This window comes from Erpetoichthys calabaricus, chromosome 2 (assembly GCF_900747795.2).
Source record: "Erpetoichthys calabaricus chromosome 2, fErpCal1.3, whole genome shotgun sequence".
Taxonomy (NCBI): domain Eukaryota; kingdom Metazoa; phylum Chordata; class Cladistia; order Polypteriformes; family Polypteridae; genus Erpetoichthys; species Erpetoichthys calabaricus.
In genome coordinates this window covers 5,161,823-5,177,483 of record NC_041395.2, presented here as the reverse complement: position 1 = coordinate 5,177,483, position 15,661 = coordinate 5,161,823, and the positions used below count along the sequence as shown (strand labels likewise).

The 15,661-nt window shown below is 42.7% G+C and overlaps 1 protein-coding gene across 2 annotated transcripts in view; it reads left to right on the top strand.

Annotated features, from left to right (window-relative positions):
* Nucleotides 1-15,661, top strand: part of sec23ip (SEC23 interacting protein) — a 124,769-nt gene that overhangs the window by 95,482 nt on the left and 13,626 nt on the right. For both annotated transcript variants that reach the window (XM_028825607.2, XM_028825606.2), the window contains exons 15-17: nucleotides 5,666-5,768; nucleotides 5,869-6,054; nucleotides 6,767-6,929. In XM_028825607.2, coding sequence (XP_028681440.1) covers nucleotides 5,666-5,768; nucleotides 5,869-6,054; nucleotides 6,767-6,929 — 452 coding nt within the window. The remainder of the gene's footprint in view (nucleotides 1-5,665; nucleotides 5,769-5,868; nucleotides 6,055-6,766; nucleotides 6,930-15,661) is intronic.

Genomic DNA, 15,661 nt, shown 5'->3' with positions numbered 1-15,661 from the left:
CATGAAGACTGCTGTGAAGCTTATGCAAAGGCCACTTTATCATTTTAGACCCATGGGTGCCATTTGATTGCCTTAATTGCCCTTCTGAGTTTAAATGAATTGGCAGCAGGCCTCCATGGCTCCTGTGATTCTTGTGGTGCTATGGGAAGTGAGTGAGTTGGGCCTGTTTGACCAGCTTTTAAGGTGCTGCCAGCAGTCGTTGCTTTTGTACATCGACGTTGTGCTGCTGCTGAAATGGGCCGGGGGTCGATGTGTTGCATGTTGTTTAGCCCTTGCCAGTTAGAATTTCACTGGGCTTTGGCCACGGGACAGAAAGGACACTACTGTATATATGACCCCCATATTCAACCAATGGTGGTGTTACGATTCATGCCATTTCACAAATTTATATCACCATATATATATATATATATATATATATATATATGGCTTTGATGGCTGCTACTCTGACTTATTCATACCAATCCCATTTTCAGTTTAACCTACAATCCATTTTCCAGACTCTTCCTATGTCTTTTCTGCACAGATTTCCTTTTAGGAACCTTTGTTGGTGGCAAAGATAACTTGAGATGCCATGTGTGCAAAAATACATGAACCCCTTGTCAGTAGCTTGAGACCCCTCCATTGGAAGCACTAACTTGGAGTAAACATCTCCGCTAGTCACTAATCGGCCCATGACACCTATCTTCAAGGATTTTTACCCACTGCTCCTGGCAGTCTTGCCAGCTGATCGAGATTTGAGAGGTGTCTGGCATGAACTGCCCACTTCAGGTCCTGGCATGGCATCTCGATGGGATTTCTTTCAGGACTTTGACTTGACCAGTCTCAAACATAACTCTTCTTCTCCCTAATCCATATTTTGTTAGATTATCTTGACTTCTTTTTAGGGTCATTGTCTTGTTTGGAAGACCTTTGTTCGGCCCAGCTTTAGCTTCATGACTCCTTGCATGATGTCTTGTTCAAAATTTCTGGTTCCTTTAATGGTACGCAGGAGGAAAAGCACCCTCAGATTTTGACACACCCTGCTCCATGCTTGACTGTTGGGATGAGGTGGTACTTGTGGTAGGCAGTGTTGGGCTTTCTCCAAAAACTAAATGAATGGACTTCCAGAAACTGACAAGCCTGTCCAGATGCTGCCTGTCAAGCTTACAACAAGAAATGCCATTTCGATTCAGTGGTCGTCTTTTTGTTGTAGCCTGCATAATTACCTGAAGTACAGCAAGCTGTTTGCAATTCTCTAGATCAGGGGTCCTCAATCACAGTCCTGGAGGGCCACAGAGGCTGCAGGTTTTTATTCCAACTAGTTTCCTAATTAGAAAGCAGTCCATGCTGATGATGAAACTTAGTATTGAACTATTTAGCTTGTTAACGCTTGCATTCATCCAAGAGCCATTTTAATTGTACTGTAGAGTTTCCTTCTGTGAGAATGTTATCCATGTTATCATATTTAAACTTAATGGTCCTTCCAATTCCCCTCTCATTCATTTCTAAACATTTTTATAACAGATACTTCATGGTAAGCATGTTATCTGGAGAGCTGCTGGTTTATTGGTTATCAGCATCTCATTATTAACTAATGTCTGATTAAGAAAACAGGCAACAATGAAAACTTAATTTCAGCTGCTAAAATCTAAAAGAGGCAATTAAGGGTTCTGAATGGTAACAGGCAAGAGAACTAAAATTAAGCCCAAAAAATGTATTGCTTTAGTAGTAAATAAAAGGGTTCTAATTAAGAAATTGGTTAAAGTGAAAATCTGCAGCCATAGCAGACCTCCAGGACTGTAACTGAGGACCTCTGATCTACAAAGGAACTAAAATTTGTCTTTGATGAGTAAAGGTACTAACCAGGCATAATAGGCATAATAAACACCAACTTTCATTATCAGCAAGGACTGAGTTCTAATTAGGACACTGGCTGGAATGAAAACCCGTAGCCACTGCGGCCCTCCAGAACCGTGATTGAAGACCCCTGCTCCAGATGTTACTTTTGTTTTTTCTTTTGTGGATCTTGACAATACTTTTGAAGGGTGTCTATTTAGAGGCTGGATTGTTCCCCTTTTATAAGTTACTGGACTCGCAATGGACTGTTGAAGCTGATTTTACAGTCTTCTCCAGACTGACCCTCTCCCTGATGTCCTGTCAGGTCGTCTTTTCTCTTGGCAGGACTGACCAACTCTCAGGAGCTTTTCCTTTGATTGGTTGATTTAGTCCCCAGTGATTACTCACCTGACCTGACTCTGCCTACCTACTTGTGTTAACCCGTAACTTGGCATGCGCCTGATTTTGTAGCTGCTCTTATTCCTTTTTGATTCTGTTTTTCTACTTCATGGATCATTTCCTCCAAACCACACACCTGATAAGTCAGTTGAGAAAGGCCGCTTCTGATTAAGTAACAAGTTTGTTGTTCAAGGTAGAGAATCCACAATTGCACAAGGGGCTCACATACTTTCAAGCGGTACTAGAATTCCTGCTCGTTCTCGCAATTTCTAATTTGTATGAAGTTATGATAAACTAGGGGGCTTCGCTCGCCAACCCCCGTGTTTGGTTTTCCGCATACACACTTTTAAGATTTTTTTTCTTTGAATTGTTGTTATTTCATTAGTTTCACTTTTATTTCAGAACTTCTGTAAAAACAATATTTGCAATCTTGCGAGTCCCAATATGCTGAATCTTTTTAATAAGGTCAGGATAGGTTTCTCTGTTTGGAATTTCAGCACAGACAAAACGATCAACATCATCAGCAGTTAATAATATTTTTTTACAAAGTAAAAAAGTAAGTAGAGTTCTGCATTGGACTCCTGTCTGTAAAGTCGTGCTATTCTCCTCTCACAGTTTGAAAAGTACATGGGGTCACCAAGGTGATACCCCAGCTTTTGTGCCTGCTTTGCTTCCGCAGTTTCAGACGCGCGTTGTAGGCGTCTATGTACATTGCATTTGTCCATGCGGGCTCATTTTTGTAGCTCCGTTAGTCGAGCTGTTTGGTTTTGGAGCCGAGACAGTTTTGCTTCCGCGGTTTCAGACGCGCGTTGTAGGCGCCCACGTCTATTGTTTTTATCCATGCGGGCTCGCTTTTGTAGCTCCGTTAGTTGAGCTGGATCGTTTTGGAGCCGTGACTGCAACTCCATTAGTTATCCGTTGTCTACAGTCAGTAATATGGATAATTGCACTTACTGTTAATACGGAGCGTTTTCTGTGGTTGTACTGTTAATAATGCATCACTGTAATGTGATTCACGTATGCTATATGGTTTGGACGTGTGAGGATCCCGTACGTTTAACACGGAGAGTTTGTTTATTCTTATTACCCGGACCATGCTGTGTAGTGTGGACGTTTAGTTCAGAAGCGCGTTGTAGGCGCATGCTCCTTTCGTACTTTCACGCGCCTGTGGACCTATGGGGCCTCCGTAGCCCCTTCCGTTTGACTCTGGGGTGTGGCTGTGTCGTTAGTCATTAGCGATGGGCGCGTTGTTGCTTCATTTCTCATTCATGTTAGTTGAGCTGTTTCGTTTTTGGGTCGTGACTCCTTCGTTTTCGCGCTTCCCATCGCCGTGTACCTGTGTCCATGCCTTCCGGTTTACCATTCTCGGTTAGTAATATGGATATGTTCCAAGATGTTTCAGGTGTAGAAATTTTGAAGCAATGCAGTAACAATTTCATGGTAAAATTAAGAGAATGTATAATCACACAAGGCGTCCACACACCAAGTATGAGGACTGCTGTGATAAGTAAAGCCAGGCCCTACGTTCTCATGGTCTGTTTAACTGAATGTTCTGAATGTTCACGAATGCCAATTTTCTAAGGGTTATTAATTTGGTGTTAGTGTGATATTCAGCAGTTGTTTATCCCAAGTCAGCACAAAGCCCCATATAAAGATGCACTACACGGCCAAAAGTATGTAGACCCCCTTCTGATAATTCCAGCCAGGCACATTGGTGTAGAAAATCAAGCAGTCTGTTCTGCAGTCCCCATAGATCAGGGGTGGGCAATGTCAGTCCTGGAGAGCCACAGTGGGTACAGGTTTTCATTCCAACCCAGCTGCTTAAATAGAAACCAATCTTTGCCAATCTCAGACCCTATTTAATATTATGGTTTGTTAGTCTGCAATGTAAGGCTCTTATATCGTAGATTTTTTCCTTTCCATGGTTTGTCATCAAATGAGTTGAACCCTAAAATGTATCATTTTCAGTCTGTCACATTTTTCTATTAAGTATTTTATTAAATTAAACCGTGCATGATGAACACACACTTAGTAAATAGAAACAAGCAAGATGGAGACCTGCTGGCTGCTTTCTTTTACATCTTATTGCTAATAAGGAGCCATTAACACAATGAATGCAGTTGTTTTAAGATTGAAATAAGCAATTAAAGGAGGGGAACCTTAACAAGCAAGACCACTAAAATGAAGCTTCAAAATGTCACTTAAGCAATAAGTGCTTCATCAGCAATAATTAACTTCTCATTAAACAGTTGGGTTGGAACAAAAACCTGCAGCCACTGTGGCTCTCCAGGACTGACATTGCCCACCCCTGCGATAGATGAACACTGGGAGTAGAAGGGGATGTACTGAGGAAGGCCAGTGACTTTCAGCATGGCACTGTCATAGGATGCCAACTTTCCAGCAAGTCTGTTCATCAAATTTTTTCCCTGCTGGCCTGGTCAGCTGTAAGTGCTGCTGTTGTGAAGTGGAGCAACAAGAGTTTAGCTGTGAAATGGTGGTCCACACAAGCTCACAGAACGGGACTGGCAAGTGCATAGTGTGTAAAAATCAGTTGGAGCACTCGTTACTGAGTTCCAAAGTGCCTCATGAAGCATCGACAGCTCCAGAACTGTGCGTCGGGGGCGTCCTGAAGTGAGTTTCTGTAGCCAAGCAGCCGCGCACATGCCTAGGATCACAGTGTACAATGGTGAGGGTTGCTTGGAATGGCGTAAAGGACAACACAACTGGACTGTGAGGCAGTAGAAATGTCTTCTCTCACATCACCATCTGGTAGTCTTGTGGACAAACCTGGGACTGGTGGATGCAAGGAGGACACCATCCATAGTGCTAACTGTAAAGTTCAGTGACGGAGGACTAATAGTCTGGGGGAGGTTTGTCATGGCTTGGACTGGGAACCTTAAATCAATGAAAGGAGATGTTAACAGTATAACATGCAAGGACAGATTGGAGAAGGCCCTTTGCTGTTTCAGTATGACAAATGGAGGTCCATACAGAAATGATATGGCCTGCAGAGGAGCCCTGAGCTCAACTCCATCGGACACCTTTGGGATGAATTGAAACACCAAACTGCACTAATGCTCTTGTGGCCTAATGGAAGGGAATCCCTGCATCCAGGACCCAAAATCTAGAGGAAGAAGACTGGAGGCTGTTAGTGAGGCCACTCCATGTTAATACCCAGAAGTCTGGAGTAAGATGTGGGTATGATGTTCTTGTGTCCACAGACTTTTGGCCATGTAGTATAAGAGAACTGTTGTGACAAGGGTCAAGAGCAGTGCAGCCCGTGCCATGCGTTGTTGTGTTCTGTGTAACTAAGTGTTCATGTATGCCGATGTTGAAGGTTTACTAATTTACTGCTGGTGTGTTATCGTTGTAAATCTGAGTAAGCTCTATCACAGAGCACTAGATCATTTTGAGTTGACCTTTTGCTCCCATTTCTGATGTGTTGCAGTTGGATCCCGTGGCATACCGCATGGAGCCCATGATCATTCCCGAACTGGACCTCAAGCCCGTGCTGATTCCACACCACAAAGGCAGGAAGAGACTTCACCTTGGTAAGCATGAATAGCCCACTGTACCCCTGCTGGGGTCATAGCTGCTCCGACTGCATGTCTTGCTGGACTCAGTCAATACTTTTTGGTTTCTTGTTTGCAGAGCTCAAAGACAGCCTGTCCCGAATGGGCTCTGACCTCAAGCAAGGCTTCATCAGCTCCCTCAAATCAGCCTGGCAGACCCTTAACGAATTTGCACGAGCACACACTTCTTCCACCCAACTCCAAGAGGAGCTTGAGAAAGTCGCCAATCAAATCAAGGAGGAGGAGGAAAAGCAGGATCAGGAAGGTGAGCTTGTTGTGGAGACCAGGAGAACAAGCGTGTCTCAGTCAGCAAAAGGGCAATCTGGGGATGTGTGGGCTCCTTTGTCAATAGCCAGGGAGAGGAATGGGCCATTCTGCCCAATGAGTAATTTAATTACTTCTGCTTCATAGGCTTGAATAGGTGAGACGCTGATTGCAGGCTCAGTGGGCCAGCCAGCCCTCCTCAGTGCCATGGCATGGGTGGCACCTCTCGGGGAACTCACTTTTTTTCCATTGATTTGAACCCTCCAGATAGTGAACAGTGGCTTGCGACCTTTTCTGTACTACACAGGGTCATAGGTAGCCCCTGTCAGTCTGCTAACCACTTTCACACACCACCCATGCCCTCTAGAAAGCATTACCTTGTCTCAGAGAGAACAGCACCCACTGAAGAGGCACCAGACTTCTTGGAGTGTTTTGCCCAAGCTGCTCCGTCCTTCCCATGGTCAATGAAACCAGTTCCCAACTCCTTATGGCTTCCAGTGGATGAAGAGAAGGTGCCTGCCAAGAACACTCTACACTCTGAACCTTTTATGTTCTGAGACTGGCACCTTTTTTGAACTTTATCATTCATACATATATGCTGCCCACATGTTCTGGATAGCCAGTTCATTACTCACCTCTGTTCTCTGGGGTATGATGCCTTTGGAAGCTGTATATTTATCAAGACTTTATGTATTATCATCTTCTTCTTCTAGATCAGAAAATGATAGAAAGCATTGATTCTCCTAAGGACGAGGACATGTCTACCAAGATTGGGATGCTAAATGGTGGCAATCGGATCGATTATGTCTTGCAGGAGAAGCCAATTGAAAGTTTCAACGAGTACCTGTTTGCCCTGCAGAGCCACCTGTGCTATTGGTAAGTGACCAGCCTCTGTGCCCTGTTGGTGGTGGTCAGTGTTTCATAAGACAAGTAGAAAGTCACATACGCTCACCATGACTCCCATTCCGGTTCATGTTGGTGATCACAGGGTCCATTCAAGCCATGACACCACTGGCCGGCTTAAAAATGAAAGATGCCAGAGGAAGTATTTTGTTGGAAATGCTTACTCATTTAATAATGTTTACAGCTGCTTAAAAAGTATTCAGCATCCAGAATTGCTTTTTCCATTTCATTGCCCAAATTCTAAACTCGCAATATATTTTCTTTCTTCAAATCAGTGTACATCATACCAAATCAAAAGAAACATATTTCAATTCTTTTTTTTAGAAATTAGCTTAAAGGGACAAATCCAAACTGAGATTTCAAAGGTCTTTCTCCACTTTGCCGATCTCGGGCCCCCTCTGCTCAGTGCCATAGACCACCAGGCCGATTCACCCACTGTCGTCTCCACCTGCTGGCTTTCCTGTTCTCAATTCATTGATAAATCCCCTCTCCAAATGTCACGGAGGTCCAACAGTGTGAAGTGAGCACTAAAATAGCATTCTGAAGTCGGAGAGCACACACCTGGGGAAAGTACAAGACCACCTCAGAGGCACTCAGTGGACCTCAGAGTTCAGTGTAGCACATCACACAGAAGTGGAGAAAATAGGAAACTACAGCCGTTACTGCTTAAGAATGACCCCTGTCAGAGAGGCCACTGTGACACAAGTCATCACTCAGTCAGTGACTGCCATCACAGGGGATGTTCACGGCTCATTGCACAGAAAGGGCCTTCAGCGAAGAGGGGCAAGGGGTTAAAAATATGGCATGTACTTAACCTGTAAAGAATGAACAAAATGTCCCTTGGTAGACCCTTCAAAGATGTGACAGAAAGTCTTCAACACTCCATAGTGCAGGGGTGTCAAACTCCAGGTCTGGTGGGCTGCAGATTTTCATTCTGACCCTTTTCCTAATCAGTGACCAGTTTTCACTGCTAAGTAACTCCTTTTCCCTTCATTTTAATAGCCCTGTTTTTAAGGATTCAGTCCTCTGAATTGACTCGTTTCTTCATTAAATGGCAGCCAAACAGAAATGAGATGTGAAACGAGCCAACAGATGAGCAGCTAAACTGGGATTTTAAACTCCAACCAATTTCACTCCAACCAGTCTATTAATGAGTAGCTGATTCTTGCTGTTAATTAAGCCATTATTTAATTTTGTGGCCTGTTGCTATTCTCATTCTGCCACAGCAGACATTTCCAAAACTGTTGATTTTCTGTTCATCAAAATGTTTTGGTGACCTGAGAGATTAACCTTACCAAGACCTTCACTTTTCTTTATTTTCAGATACTGTGTGAATGGGCACAGGTGAGCTGGTCATGTGGCGGCTCGTTGTGTCTCGTTATTGTTTGACTGCTAATTTAAAAAAGAGACAACTAAGGGGCCTGAGTCAAGTTAATTAAAACTAAAGCAAAAGAAGTAATTAGCATTAAAGACTGGTCACTAATGAAGAAGATGGTTAGAATGAAAACATACAGCCACTGCGGCCCTCCAGGCCTGGAGTTCGACACCCATGCTGTAGTGTGTGTGACACAAGTGTTTCACTGGCAGGTGAACTCATCACTGTATCCAGCAGGGGGCGTTAGCTCCCTTGTTGGAATGAGTTCTTTGTTGTTTTTTTTCTTATTTCCGTCTATTGGCAGTGCTAAAGCAGTTAATTTCATATAATTAAAAATCTTATATAATTTTTAATATAAGATCATTTGTTTCTCTTGTAAGTTGTCTATTTCCTATTTAAGTTGCACCACATTTTATAGTCCTACTTTGGACTTTTAAGTCCAACCCGCGTAATGCTATTAGCAGAAGCCACCCCAATTCGCCGACAGCTATCTGTTCTTTCTTGCCCCATGTTCCAAGACCACCTCTTGCACTTTCACGGGATTAATATTCCCTTCCAGTGTGGGCCAGGCATTTGAAGCAGTATAACTTGGCCATGGTAGTCCATGACTGTGCACGCGACCATCCCAGTAATTTTAATATTTGACCGAGACCCTCCACGCCCTCATTATCAGAAGCATATTTTATATACATATGATACATTATAAGTATGATGTGGTTAGTAATTTAGCCACAATCCCACCCTTGTCGCCATTTGTATCCAGCAGGGGGCGTTAGCTCCCCTTTTGGAATGAGTTGTTTTGTAATTGTGGCGTGTCACATAACCTGAATCTATATAGCTATGATATTAAAAGGTGATAACCCCTCCCTTAGAGATACGGTGGTAAGAAATCACATAGGAGAAATAAATTAGCTTTGTTTAATGACGGTTTACGCTGCATAACAGACGAAGGAAGCCATGACAAGAACCCAGTTTGGGAGTGGGGGCCTGATGTGTAGAGACTGCCGTTTTTGTCACTGTATTGGAAGGATTTTCTGGATCAGATGACGTTATCTCCCATCCGTCCATCGGCTTCAAAGGTGTGCTGGGCAATGTTCAAAAGGATTTATACGCTTTCTTCATTTGCAGATCCCCACTTCGGTGAATCATGCCATTCCAAATAAGGCAAAGAGGATAGAGTTTCATGCTGAGTTTGGCACACAGAAATAATATACAGTGGTCATCATTTCGCAGTTGTCCCTAACTTGTCTTAAAATGCTTGCCTAGCAGTTCTAAATGATGAGCCCCTGTGCTAAATCTGTGTCCACTGTGCATGTGAATAGAAAGAAAAGCAGATTTATAAAATACATCTGTACAGAGGACAGTGACATATTAAACTTATGTTACAGTCACCACTGTGGCTGTGTTGTGTTGTTGAAATGGCAGCCTGCTCAGGATTGATGTGACAATGAATACTGCGCCATCATTGAGGGCAACATACTGTCCTCTGGTAGAAAGTGCAAACTTGGGAGGGAGATTATCTGTCACCGAGACATTCAGCCAAAGCAACAATGGAGTGGCTTAAAAAATTAATATAATGGGCATCTTGGAGTGGCCTGACCTTCTGTGGTCAGATCTTAAAATTTCTGCCCACTGCTGCGCCCCACATAACCTGGCACACCTTGGAGGAATGGACAAGGGTTGATGTGTCACATTGTACAAAATGAACAGAAGAGACAACCTGCTGGAAAAGCACTGCCAAGCACATGCTGGAAAAGGATGAATGCTTAGAAAATGTTAACATTTCACTTGTTGAAACTTAAGTTTTGTTGTGGTTTATCATTTGTTTTTTTATTTTTTTGTAGATAAATAGAACTTTATTTATAACTTTATTTTTCCTCCGGGACACCACATACAGTTCAGAACAGGTCATCCCCGGAAGCTTAGCATTTTTTGGCCCAGCCGGGACTTGGATGAGGGGCCATCTAGGAAAAGCTTGGGCTGCTGTTGGAAGAGGTGTTGGTGAGGCCAGCAGGGGGCGCTTAACTCGTGGTCTGAATGTGGATCTCAATGCAGTGACGGGAACACTGTGCTGTCAAAATGGTGCTGTCATTCAGATGAGACATAAAGCCGAGGTCCAGACTCTCTGTGGTCATAAAAGATTTCTGAGCATCCTTTGTAAAGAGTGGGGTGTAATCCAAAACGTCCTAGTCATCCCCACCCGTCTCTAATTGGCTAACTACCTCACCCCTTCACCACCGAACCGCTCATGTGTGGTGAGTGTCCTGGCACAAAAATGGCTGCCGTCTCATCATCCAAGTGGATGCTACACATTGGTGGTGTTTGAAGTGGCTCCCCTCTCACTGTGTAAAGTGCTCTGTGTTGTGAGAAAAGTGCTGTAAAAATGTAAAGTATTATTATTATTATTAAATAAAAAATCCAAGTGAGACTGATCAAAATGCCAGGTTGTGACAAAAGAATTCAAGACATGTTATACTGTGGACTTTAAGAGAAGTACTCGTGGACTGACCCCAAAGACCAACAAGAATGAATTAACTAAAAAAAATCTTTATTTTATTGATACATTAATATATTAATATAAAAGTATCAAGAGGAGCACAGGAAAGGTACATTGAACACAAGGGTAAAACAGCAAAACCTGTGCCTTCTGGCCAAATGGAACAGTTAAGTGGGTCCCCCTCTGTCCTGTTGGGGTGGTTGATCCATACTCTCCACTGGTCACAAGTCCCACTCCTTGTCCAATCACCTGGCTTTTTCCGCTAGTTGAGCCCTTGTCCATTGGCTGCATCCCTGCGCCAAGCTCACCTCAGGCCTCTAACTCTGCAGATATATTTCTGGGTGTCCATTGAGACCCCTAATGATAGATAGATAAATAGATAAATACTTTATTAATCTCAAGGGGAAATTCACAATGTAGCCTTTGAGGAGCACCCCCTAACAGTACCAGGGGTTAATTTATCTTCCCCATGCCACAGAGGTGTACTTGGTAAAGTACCAGATAATAATAATAATAATAATTCATTACATTTATATAGCGCTTTTCTCAGTACTCAAGATGGGTTGTCGTCACTCGGAGCCTCACAAGGCTGCACTACTCTGCTCTTTAGTGGCTTGGAGAATAGCTACAACATTAGTAAATACATTTCAGGCCCAGAAATTGCAATAGTAGTGTCCTCTGCTGGTTTTAAACAGCATCACTACCAGTCATCATCAGCACCGGTTTAATTCCCATTTAGTGGGTTTCTGTGCTGTAAATGAATAGGGAAACAAACCAACAAAAGAAAAACATAAAAAGGGGACCCCATTTATTGTTCAGAATAGAGAAAGTAAGAATCAGACGTAGTTATGTCTTCAATTAGAGGGGCTTTCAGTGTTCTGCTGGTCTATAAATGGATGCTGACCTCATTTGTGGCTGCTGCTTAAATAGAAGGCTGAGGCTGAAGTGGAAGGGAAGTCAGTTGGAATCTGGGGCGCTCGCCTCCACTGGAAGGGAAGCAGAAACTGGGTTAATGGTTGAGTCTCAGCAGATCTTTTCCCCCTATTTACCCCTCATACCTTCACCCATCAAACACTCCTGACGCTCACGGGTTTGTGGCATGTGCCATTATTGTCAAGCGTACAGAGCTGAGTGAAAATCTTAACTGTTCGGACATATAGGATTATTGTGAGCGAGAACAAACCAGGAGTTGATTAGAACTTGAAAAGTCAAAACTACTGAAAAGAGGTCCAAACCAGAATACCAAAGCGTAACACTTGGGCCTACTTAAAAATTAAGCTAACTAGCACTACAGAAAAGAGGTTTAACTTGAAAATCCAAATGCTGTCTAATTTATATGCTTGATGTCACAAGTGCAATGGTGTGATCACATGACCACTACAGGGAGCGTCACGAATGCAATGAAATTCAAGACAGTGACCAAATAGGATTTTTTTTTTTTAAATTCAAAATGCAAAACCGATGTAAAAAATATTAGATTAATACAAAAGGTTAAATAAGACAAAAACACACACATAGTAGGGTGTGTATATTACCCTTCCTTGCATGTGCTAGTCCCCATTCTCCAGCCCCTTAATTAGTGATTATAATTTATAACTTTATCTCTACACTTCCTGAAATAACAGCCCTACCTTGAAACGTCAGGGTTTACCCAAGTTTACCAGTTGCTTTCCCAAATCTTTTTCCTCCAGCTTCTGTGTTGCTGGGCATCCTTTCTGTGTTTCCCAACACCTCCTCCAATCACATTATCTATAGCCCCCTCTACTTCTTCACTCAGCCACTCACTAATGCCCACCTACGCCTCTGATTTGTCATGGTAGGGTGACCCTGTATACTCTTTATTACGTAGGTCTTGTTCTCTTACTACACTGTCAGGCACCTCATTTCAGCACTTTCATATCTGTAACCCATGCAATTAGAGGACCAGAATAGAAAGGGGAGAAAAGGTTACTCGTGTATTTATGTTTTATAGATAATATGCCCAAAATAATAAAGTACAAATATGAGTATTGGCAAAATAATAGAACCCCAGAGCAGGCTAGCAGGTGGCTTGCTGTCTTATTGATTAGTCTCTGGTCCATTATTGCCTGTCTGAATATGGCTGTCAAGAGATGTGGTCTTCTCCTTTATGGGTGGAAAATGACAGAGGGACTTTGCTTCCTTGTTACCTCTGACTTTATCTAATGCTTCATTCCATTTACCTTGGATGTCAGAGCTGGGAATGACATTTCACCTGAGTTGACTGCTCTCTACAGTAGTAAAACACTCAGAAAATCAATATGGATGTCTCCAGGAAGACCTGTGTTGTGCTTGCTCCATCGAAATAAATTGCAGTTGATAACAACACATTGCACTGTATTGTGTGCATCCTAACATCATAGCAGCATGTCCATGGAGAGAAGTTGGACAGTTCTGTGTGTACGACTGATTTAATGAGACACAAGGACAGTAGTGCTAATAAACAGTATACTACTACTAAAATTCATGGTGTATGTCACCATTTTGGATTGACAACATGATCTGATGTTGGACAAACTTGTGCCTGACAGACCAGCCCTGAGTTTTCAAGTTGAAAATCTAACTTAAGGAAGAGTTTCAGCTGAAAATTCTAACTAGGAACTCAGAACTTCCGACTTCCGACTTCCCACTTCATAAGGAATGCAGCATTAGTCCAGCTTATTTGGTGTGCCTTGCAGACCTTTGGGATATACGGACTCCCTACGTCATCTCAATCCTATCCAGCCACAGCGCAATCCTGCAATCACAGCTCCAATTCCCTGCCATTTGTCCATCCATGAAGAAGAACACCACTTCTTTTGGCTGCCGTATTCAAACAGGTGTAGTAATAAGAAGAAATTTAACTTGGTTAATTATTATTAACCAGTAATGCGAGTAGTAAAGGCAGCACAGAAGATCATCGGGTGCCCTCTCCCCTCCTTGATGGACATTTACACCTCCTGCTGCCTCAGCCGAGCAAAAAACATCATCAAGGACAGCTGCCACCCTGGCTCTGATCTGTTTGACCTGCTGCCCTCAGGGAGGCGCTACAGGTGCATCACAACAAGGACAAACAGACTCAAGAACAGTTTTATCCCAAAAGCCGTAACCATTCTAAACTCACACATGCACTGACCACACAGTCTAACCCCCCAACCCCTGGACTTCCTTCTATCTGTCAACTGTGCAATATCTAAATGGTACTGATAATAACTGTGTAATATCTGTATACTGTACAATATCATTACTCTCAGGGTCCAACATCCACTACTCACTGCACATGATCATTATTATTGTGCAATATTTAAATTATGTGCAATAACCCAATAGTGCAGTAGTTATTTATTCTTTCCAGTATTTAAATAATGTGCAATAACTCAATGTAGTTATTATTTTTTCCATTTATATATAGCGTCGCAGAACTTTTTTTGCAACTTTTTGCACCATTTGTTTATTTGTTTATTTACGTGTTGTGTTCTACATATACTGTATGTCTGCACTGAAGGAGCTGCTTTTAATCTCATTGTACATGTGTATAGTGACAATAAAGGGCATTCTATTATCAGTTGTGACGTCTGCATGGCCCCTACTTTATTTACCTCACCTTTCTCTGTTGTAAGAGGTGGTCTCTGGCTGTTATATATATAAATGATATAAATCTAACTGAAGCCCACTCGTTTTAAGAAACAGAATAACAGTTTATTGATAAACACAAGGATCATAGAAATATACAGTGAGGGAAAAAAAGTATTGAACACGTCAACAATTTTCTCAGTAAATATATTTCTAACGGGGCTATTGACATGAAATGTTCACCAGACGTCAGTAACGACCCAAGTAATCGACACATTCAAAGAAATCAAAAAAAACAAAGTCCGTAAATGAAGTGATGTGTAATAAAGTGGAATGACACAGGGAAGAAGTATTGAACACGCTCACTGAAATGTGTTTCATACTCAGTAGAAAAGCCTTTGTTGGCGATGACAGCTTCAAGATGCCTCCTGTATGGAGCAACGAGTCGCATGCACTGCTCAGATGGGATTTTGGCCCAAACTGTCTTCAAATCTTGAAGGTTCTGGGGGGCCTCTTGTATGAACTCTGATCTTCAGTTCTTTCCATAGATTTTCACCCAGTCGGATGATTGACTGGGCTGTTCTAGCAGCTTGATTTTCTTTCTCTGAAACCAACTGAGAGTTTTCTTGGCTGTGTGTTTGGGATCCTTGTCTTGCTGAAATGTGCAGATGGCAGCAGATCCTTATCAAGTATGTCCCGGTACATTTCTCCATTCATCCTTTTTTCAATTATATGAACTCTGCCAGCCCCACACCGTGATGTACCCACCTCCACACTTCACTGCCGGTGTGGTGTTTTTGGGGTGATGATGTGCAGGGCCATCTCCAAACATGGTGTGTGCAGTGACATCCAAAGAGTTCAACTTTGCTCTCCTCTGACCAGACTCTACTCTCCCAGTATTTCCTTGGCTTGTCCAAATGATGCACAGCAAACTTTAAACGAGCTTCAGTGTGCGTTTTCTTCAGCAGTGGAGTCTTGCGCGGTGACCATGCATAGAGGACATGGCGGTTGAGTGCTTTACTTACTGGACCTGCTAATTCCAGGTCTTTGTGAAGCTCTCACCAAGTGGTTCTTGGCTCTTCTGATACTTCGTTTGACTCCTCTGTCAGAAATCTTGCGAGGAGCACCTGGTTGTGGACGGTTTATGGTGAAATGATGTTCTTTCCACTTCTGGATTATGGCTCCAACGGTGCTCACTTTGAAATACGTCTGTCACTAATGGCATCTGTGTGTTTTGCAACAGTAACGTTGTGAAGGTCTTGA